The 9,405-nt window shown below is 39.8% G+C and overlaps 1 protein-coding gene across 1 annotated transcript; it reads right to left on the bottom strand.

Annotated features, from left to right (window-relative positions):
* Window positions 1–7,133: 7,133 nt before the first annotated feature.
* LOC140016501 (uncharacterized) lies at window positions 7,134–9,023 on the bottom strand. The gene is made up of 2 exons (XM_072070032.1): window positions 8,610–9,023; window positions 7,134–8,516 (listed from the first exon to the last, which is right to left on the bottom strand). The coding sequence occupies exons 1-2, from the start codon at window positions 9,021–9,023 to the stop codon at window positions 7,134–7,136; spliced, it is 1,797 nt and encodes a 598-aa protein (XP_071926133.1).
* Window positions 9,024–9,405: the final 382 nt, after the last annotated feature.

Genomic DNA, 9,405 nt, shown 5'->3' with positions numbered 1-9,405 from the left:
TCACCCAACAACGTAACTACATTTAGATTCATAGTAGTCAGATTCATGCGTCGAGGGATTCACCCAACAACGTAACTACATTTAGATTCATAGTAGTCAGATTCATGCGTCGAGGGATTCACCCAACAACGTAACTACATTTAGATTCATAGTAGTCAGATTCATGCGTCGAGGGATTCACCCAACAACGTAACTACATTTAGATTCATGGTAGTCAGATTCATGCGTCGAGGGATTCACCCAACAACGTAACTACATTTAGATTCATAGTAGTCAGATTCATGCGTCGAGGGATTCACCCAACAACGTAACTACATTTAGATTCATAGTAGTCAGATTCATGCGTCGAGGAATTCACCCAACAACGTAACTACATTTAGATTCATAGTAGTCAGATTCATGCGTCGAGGAATTCACCCAACAACGTAACTACATTTAGATTCATAGAAAATATTTCACACACAGCACCACTCGAACGGCTAGTGTGATAAAGTACACACTGCTCACTTCGATGGATCAAAATCATTTATTGCATTTTGACATAGCGAATTGATAAAGCGCTTAATCACATAACATAGAACAAGCAGGGACACTCACCAAGAGTGAAGTTCAGATATTGGATTGAGGATCGAGTTCCGCGTCCTCGTAAAATCCTAGAATATCAGAATTTAAGCCATAAGTTTTCTATTGGAACTTTTGGCTTGCACATGTAGAGTTTTCTAGCATATTGCTAGTTTACTTTTTCTCAAAATATTTTACTTGGAATTGAGCTTGTGAGAACCGTACAATATTTCTTATAATATTCCTGGAACTTTCCCTCGAAGAAAATACTATTATTATTTTCTTAAAATAAGTCGACAAGATAATTGATATCGAGGCTAAAAGTTTATTTTGGAAAAAGTTCGTTGGAGTGGTTGTGCCTACAAAAATCTTTGCTAAGGTTTTAGGGTAAGGTCTATTGAAAAATGTTGCTAAAATAAGGTTTTTCTTTTCTTCCTGCCAAGCAGGTTTCTACGTTTAAAACCAAAGTGATCGAGTTTCACCTTTTAAATTTTCCTTAGTTCCGACTAGCCTTAAACGATTTATAAAGAAGGAAGGAATTTGGAACAAAACTATGGTTTTGAGTCTGGGGAAATCATTTTCCCAAATTGATAAGGCTAGTCTAACTTAAGGGGTAAAAGTCATGTTGCCCAAGTTTCTAAGGCAAAATAGTAGACACTATGTTTAGCAACACGATGCTAAATCTGTACCGTTCGAGACTTAAAGCAAAATATTTTTCATTTACTTAGTCAAGCGTTTACTTGGAGTCACAAGGTCGGTATAACTTCTCACATTTTCGATTCCAATCCAAAATCACATTTTCTCAAAATTGCACAATTAGAATTTAAACAGTAATAACACTAGGCTCGTCAATTCTTAGCCCTGTGTTCCAACAAATTTATATCTAAGCATAAGCAGGAAAATTTACCAAGGCTTCGTCAATACTTAGCACTTGGTAATCAATACTTATATCAACTCACAGTTTCACAAAGTAGTAGCACAGATTTCTACACAATTTCAGCAATTCAGTTATCCATGCAGGGTGGGAATTCATAGAGCCCACCACCAACCAATTTTCCAATAAATCAACCATCAATTCAAAAGTGGGAATTCGTAGAGCCTACTGTCAACAATTTCGACACATTATGCTCCAATGAAAATAATGTCGACCATTAGCTTTGCGAACATTGGAATACGAGTAGAAATTATTTCACTAGCCAGGCTTAAGCATACTTTTAGCAAGTACCTTCTCACCCTCTAATTCTTTGTAAAATTCAGGAACACCCTAGGGTCCAACCACAATTCAGTCAAGAGTTTGAACCACTAGTAATATAAGGTCTCAATCCGAATTCAAGTTGAGATTTAAAATGAGACAGGTCATTCATGCTAAACAGTTTACTTTGAAAATTTACCGACAGTAGTACACCTGGAGTAAAAAAATACGAAATTTCTACAGGGCGAAGATCTATGATTCTAGTTTCAAATGCCGCTGACGGCGCCTTAAACGGATTTTCCTACACCAAGTTATAACCGTTTTATCGAGACTGGTCAGGGACTTCCGAAAATCTGGAGTTTCATTTTTTTTTTTCACTTATGAAAACTCCTTTTTCTTTTCTTTTCACACCAAAAGTTTTATTCAAACCATCGTACAATTCTTATAGGGCTCCAAAGCAACATATTCCAAGCATCATTTTTCAAGAAAATTTCCAAAAACTAATTACAATTTCCAAGGACAACTGAAATTCTGGTTCGTGCCACTTGGATATCAACAAAATTTCCAGCAGCTAAAGGTTTACAAAAATCCAAGCTTTCCTTAGTTTAAACATGGTGTTAGGAACTCAAATTCAGCAATCAAACACTTAGCTGGCTATTAAAATTTTCCATTCCAAAAATCAGATTCATTCCACAATTAAAAGCATCCAGAAAATTCAGAGCTTTTATCCAACAGCCACGGATGAACATGCATGAAAAAAATGTTCGGTAATCATTTTATTTTTTTTTTCTGGCTAAAACATGCTTTAAAACTCTCAAATTCCTTATGCACGTATCAAGCTAGCATATGAATATTTCCAGCTCAGAAATCAAGTTCAAATAATATCCATAACCATCAAAATTTCCAGAAATTTTTCTGTTTGGTCCGGATGATCTTGCCTTAAGGCAGATTGCACTTTTGAATTTTTATTCCTCTGCTTTAACAACTAATTAGCTACATGCAGGGCCTAAGTACTCTTTATTAGCTATATAATTATGATTATAAGCCCAAATTACAAAAATCAAAACCAGTTTAAGCTGCACTACCCCAAGCAAGCTCACGGCAAAATTTTCTAGTCAAGACAGAATTTTCCACAGCTTTGTTTTCACCATTTGATTGCGAAATTTAACACATGCAAGACTCTAATCCTGATAATCATCCAAAATCCAGTTAGATAAACATCATTCATGCTCAGATTGTCCAAATTCAGACCCATTCAGCAACCAAAATAAAACAAGTGCATCAAGCTCACGGCAGAAACAGATTTTCTGTTTTCGTTTTGTTTTCTTGGTTAGCCGAGTTAATCATCCTCATTCCAGCCTCAAACGTCATGTTGTTAGCTAGACAAACATGGATATCAACTCAAATTATCACATTTAATTACACTAGACTGCAATACAAAATTTCCAGCTCACGGTAATTCCATTTCATCAAACAGATTTTCTAAACTCTGATTTCATCATCCGGCTATACCACAGTACATGCATGCCCATATAGGTTTCAATCTACTTCTGACAAATCCTAAAATGATCCAAAAATTACCTCAAAAACAAGATAAGCCCTCACGCAAGAGATTCGAAATTCCTATCCTCAGCTCGCGGACAGACCAGAGAATTTTTTCTGCTCGCTGATTCTTTTTTCTTTTTTTTTCTTCTTGCTCTCGGTCACAGCAGGGACTCCCTCTCCTCTCAGTCGATACTAACGATGCAGTGTGGATTGGGGTGCGGCTTGTGGTTGTGGTCTGAGGTGTAGTGGTGCAGAGAAGGGAAATGGAGCTCGGTTGAGTGTATAAGGTGTTTGAGTATTGAATTGGATAAGTTTCTCACTGGCCGATTGAAGAGGTAGCGTGCAAGGTTGGGGAATGGTGCTGCTGATTTGAGGGTGGTAGAGTGTTGATGGAGGTGGTGTGCTGCAGTGGTGAAATGAGGGATTGGCCGGCAGGGTTGGTGGAGCTTCGGTTGGCCAGCTTGGAAGGCTGGTGATCATGGTGTCCGGGAATTGTTTGGTTGCAGAAATTAGTCATGGCCGTGAATGGTTTCTTGTGAATTTGTGGGGTATTTTAGTCTTTCTACTAATTCTCCAATTAGCCACTCCGGTCCTTGGTCCTAATTAAGCTCCAAAATTGTCCCCAAAATGCTTTGAATGCTTAATTGAATCGCTAATCTTTCAAGACTATGATTATAGAAAACTTAGGTTTTGAATATAGTTATAGCACTTGTATTAATTTAATCTAGAAATTTATTGATTGCAAATTAGTATAAAGCTCCCTATAATAATCTTGGTTGGTTAGTTAAACTATTAAAATCAAGTTTGACCAATTATATAAAAAACATCTATCATCTATGTTAATACAAGAAGAAAATTTAATCGAGCTCTATGAGCCTTAACTTAGTTTAGCGAAACCAAGAAATTCATTACTTAGGAAAATTGTATAACTTCCATGTAGACATGTTTTACGTAAATAATTGCCAATAAATCAATGTAGTGCTAGGAAATATTAAAGAGTAAATAAGGTGCAATTGACACATGAAAAATTATTTATAAAAGTATTTTCAGGGTTCTCACATCCTCCCCACCTTACGAAGAATTTTGTCCTCAAAATTCACGCATTCTGAATAAACAAATCAGGGTATTTTTCTTGCATTTCTTCCTCTAACTCCCAAGTTGCTTCTTCAAGCCCATGATTCTTCCACAAAATCTTTACCAGAGGAATTTTCTTATTTCTAAGCTCTTTTATTTCTCTTTCCAGAATCCTGACCGGTCCTTCTTCATATGTTAACGCCTCATCCACTTCAATCTCTTCTAGTGGCAACACGTGACTTGGATCAGAATAGTATTTCCTAAGCATGGATACATGGAATACATCGTGGATCTTAGCCATGCTTGCAGGCAACTTCAGTTGGTACGCTACTGACCCAACTTTCTTCAAAATTTCGAAAGGTCCAATATACCTTGGCTTCAGCTTCTTACCTTTCTTAGGTACTACTCTGCTCTTCAAGGGTTTAACTCTTAGGAAAACCTTGTCCCCTATTTCAAACTCCAAATCTTTCCTCCTTGTGTCGGCGTAGCTCTTTTGTCTATTTTGGGCAATTTGAAGCCTTTCTCTAATTAGTTTCACCTTCTCCTGGGCTTCTTCTATCCAAGGTATGGCTGTAGGATCTAAAATCTTCTTTTCTCCAACTTCATCCCAATGAATCGGAGATCGACACCTTCTCCCGTACAAAGCTTCATAAGGTGCCATTTGAATCGAAGCCTGATAGCTATTATTATATGCAAATTCTACCAAGGTCATATATTTATTCCATTTACCTCCAAAATCCAATATACACGATCTTAGCAGGTCCTCCAAAGTTTGGATTGTCCTTTCCGATTGCCCGTCGGTTTGGGGATGGTACGCAGTACTAAATTGCAACTTGGTCCCCAAAGACTCTTGAAATTTTTGCCAAAAACGTGAGACAAACCTTGGATCTCGGTCGGACACGATACTCACTGGAATACCATGTAGCCTTAGGATCTCTTCTGTGTACAACTTGACCAATTTCTCCAATGAAAAATTCATGCTCACAGGTAGGAAATGTGCAGACTTAGTGAGTCGATCGACTATTACCCAAATTGCATCGAATCCTTTTTGACTTTTAGGCAGTCCCGTTACAAAATCCATGGTGATGTGTTCCCATTTCCATTCAGGGATTTCTAACGGTTGCAACAAACCAGAGGGCTTCTGATGCTCTGCTTTTACTTGTTGGCAAGTTAAACATTTCTGTACATACTCTGCCACGTCCTTTTTCAAACCTTCCCACCAATATAAACTCTTCACATCGTGATACATCTTGGTCACCCCTGGATGTATAGTATACTTTGATCGATGTGATTCTTCCAAAATTTCTTTTCTGATTTCTTCATCTGTCGGAATCACAATACGATCTCGGAACCTCAATACACCTTCAGACCCTAATTTAAAATCTAGGATTTCCCCTTTTTGCACTTTCTCCAAATTCTTTTGAATTATAGGGTCCGTTTTCTGGGCCTCCTTAATACGCTCTAACAATGATGACTTCAATGATAAATTCCCAAATAATATTCTCAATTTCTCCAAGCGAGGGTTCCAACTAGTAACTTCTTCCAGCATGTCCCACTCCTTAATCATTAACCCTGCTATTTGGGCCTTTCTACTTAAAGCGTCCGCTACCACGTTGGCTTTTCCTGGGTGGTAGTTTATCGAACAGTCATAATCCTCCAAAAATTCTACCCATCGCCTTTGTCTCAGATTCAGTTCCTTTTGGGAGAACAAATACTTGAGGCTCTTATGATCAGTAAAAACCTCAAAAGTCACGCCATACAAGTAGTGTCTCCATTTCTTTAAGGCGAAAATCACTGCTGCTAACTCTAGATCATGAGTTGGGTAGTTTTGTTCGTGAGGCTTCAATCTCCTGGAAGCATAGGCAATTACTTTACCCTTTTGCATTAAAACACATCCGAAACCTTCTCCAGAGGCATCGGAGTACACGGCATAACCTTCTTCTCCATCAGGTAACACCAAAACAGGAGCGGATGTTAAACGCCTCTTTAACTCCTGAAAACTTGACTCGCATTTTGGAGTCCAGATAAACTTATTTCCTTTCTTGGTTAGCTCGGTCATAGGTCCTGAAATCTTCGAAAAATCCTTGATAAATCGCCTGTAATAACCTGCTAAACCCAAGAAACTTCGTATTTCAGTTGGAGTTTCTGGCCGCTTCCAATTCATAACGGCTTCAACTTTTGCCGGATCCACGGCAATTCCATCTTTGGAAACCTTATGCCCTAAAAAGGAAATCTCTTCTAACCAAAACTCGCACTTGCTGAATTTTGCTTACAACTTATGCTCTCTTAGTATCTGCAATACTATCTCCAAGTGCTTAACGTGTTCCTCCTGAGTCTTGGAGTATATCAAAATATCATCTATGAAAACTACTACAAATTGGTCCAGGTATTTCTTAAAAATTCTCTGCATCAAATCCATAAATGCAGCTGGTGCATTAGTTAAACCAAAAGGCATGACTGCGAACTCAAAATGTCCATATCTTGTACTAAAAGCAGTCTTGGGTATGTCTTCCTTCTTAATCTTCAGCTGGTAATACCCTTGCCTTAAATCCAACTTAGAGAAGACCACTGATCCTTGCAGTTGGTCGAACAAACTATCAATCAACGGTAGAGGGTATTTATTCTTAATAGTAACCTCATTTAACCCTCGGTAATCGATACATAGCCTCAAACTCCCGTCCTTTTTCTTAACAAATAGAACGGGTGCTCCCCACGGTGAGTCACTTTCCTTTACGAAACCTTTCTCCAACAGGTCTTGTAATTAGATTTTCAACTCTTTAAGCTCGGCAGGAGCCATTCGGTACGGAGTCTTAGAAATTAGAGCCGTTCCAGGCACCAAGTCGATCTTAAACTCTACCTCTCTCTCTGGTGGTAAAGTCATTAATTCTTCAGGAAAGACGTCCGGAAAATCCCGTACTACGGTTACATCCTCTAATTTTACTTGATCACTGGAAGTATTAATCAAGAAGGCTATGAAACCTTGAGCTCCTTTAGATAACATTTTCCTTGCTCGTATTCCCGAGATCATGGCAGAAGATGCTAACCTACCTTTAACATCTAACCTCAGGGTTGCTTCTCCAGGTATACAAAATTCCACTATTTTTTCTCGGCAGTCAAGCTTAGCATGATGGTGACCTAGGAAATCCATTCCTATGATAACATCGTAACCTTTTATATCCAGACTGATCAGATCCACTAGCATTTTCTGTTCTCCGATATAGAATTCACAATTCTTATAGGCCAAGCTAGTGATTACCTTTCTATTACCCATGGGTGTCATAATTTCAAGATCAAAGGGTAATCTAACGGGTTGCACATCTATTCCAGACATAAAAGATGGATTTACAAATGAATGCGTTGCACCAGGGTCAATTAACACTTTAGCTAATCTATGAAAAATTGGAAGTGTACCTTCCACAACTTCCGAGGAATCAGGTACGGGTTGATCATCTATAGCATACACTCTGGCAGGAACTGTTGGTCGGCTCCCTCCAGAAGTGTTTGGTCTAGCTTTCTGAGGAGTCCCTTCCTGCACCTTTGGACATCCTGAGATTTGGTGCTCACTAGTTCCACATCTCAAGCACCTTCCTTGCTTCTTCCAGCAACTATCCATAGAATGACCAGGTTTCTTGCAATAAGCACATGTCACTTGAGGAACTATTGCTCGACCCCCTTGCGGCCGATTCCTAGGTTGTCCTCTTCCAATTGGTCCTCCTCTAGCTCCAATATTTCGTCCTCCTGCATTCCTGGCCCCGTTTCCTCTTGCTTGGGCGCCTCGTGGTGCTCCAGAACTATTCACTCCACTAGTTCCTCGGCCCACTTTGGCCGGTGGAGCATTTCCAAAAGTCGGCTCCCGACTACTGCTAGGAGCAAATCTTTTCTTGGACTGAAAAGACTTCACTTGAGCTCTGGCTACTTCAACTCGCTGCGCTCTTTCAACAGCCTCAGCGAAGGTATCTATTCTTATAGCGGCTAAGCTTTCCTGTAGTTCCACATTCAAACCCTGCACAAACCTCCGAACACGCCTTTGCTCGGTGGCTATCAGCTCAGGTGCAAAGCGTGACAGCTTTGTGAACTGGACTTCATATTCGGCGACACTCATCGCCCCTTGTTTGCATCTAATGAAATCATCCTCTCTCTTCTCCTGAACGAGAGGTGGAAGGAATTTGGCATTGAACTCCCTTGTGAAGTTCGCCCAAGTCCTTGGCGTATGGTTAGTCTCCCACGTAATCCTTACTAGATTCCACCAGGAGCGAGCAGCTCCCTCAAACTGGAAGGTAGCAAAAGTCACTTTTCGCTCCTCGGTATAGTTCAAGGCAGCGAAAATCTCAGTGATTCTCTCCCACCAGCCTTCGGCTATTTCTGGTTCGGGTTCCCCATAGAATTTGGGAGGTCCAAATTTCAGAAACCTTTCCAGTGCCCGATCATCGGAGTCAACTGGGCCTCCTGGTTGATGCACTGGTTCAGTGGTTTGGCGCTCAGTCAATCGCTCGAGAACTTCAGTAATACGGTCAATTGCGGTGGCCACCCGGTCTCCGGCCACACCTTCCTGCCCTTGGTCTTGATCGACCTCGGGTTCCCTATCACCACCCGCTTCCGGGTGTTGTCTAGTGGGTCTTCCCCGGCTCCTTCCAATCACTTGGCGATCCATATTCTAAATATGCCTATTTCGGAAGGATAGGTCAATTAGGCAAAAGTATTATTTATTTATGATTATTACCATTCTTTTTGGTAAATAAAATCAATATGGAAATAGAGAAAAGATAACTAAAACGCTTAACATATAATTCCACAGAGAAGTCATACAGATAACAAGTTGGGACGTTTCCAAAAGTAAGGCACATCGACTAACACAAATACATACAGGTAATCCCTTATACAAAATTAGGGATATGGTGCCTCAAAGGTAAGTCATCCACCTAGACAAAACTTGATGACTTAACTAATGTCCCTTGCCTAACTTTCTATGTCTAGTGTAACCAGGTAAGTCCTAATCTAACCCTGAGCAGGGCTATCCGGAGCAACGTCCTCCT

Source organism: Coffea arabica, chromosome 11c (genome assembly GCF_036785885.1).
Source record: "Coffea arabica cultivar ET-39 chromosome 11c, Coffea Arabica ET-39 HiFi, whole genome shotgun sequence".
NCBI classification, from domain to species: Eukaryota; Viridiplantae; Streptophyta; class Magnoliopsida; order Gentianales; family Rubiaceae; genus Coffea; species Coffea arabica.
Note: the sequence above shows the minus strand (reverse complement) of the source record. Positions and strands in the feature narration are given on the sequence as shown.

Bases quoted from the DNA above. Each gene is read 5' to 3' on its own strand.
- LOC140016501 (XM_072070032.1), bottom strand. From the start codon at position 9,023: ATGGATCGCCAAGTGATTGGAAGGAGCCGGGGAAGACCCACTAGACAA. The intron at 8,517-8,609 runs GTAAGGATTACG...CCTCTCGTTCAG, and splicing joins CTCGCTCCTGGTGGAATCTA to GAGAAGAGAGAGGATGATTT.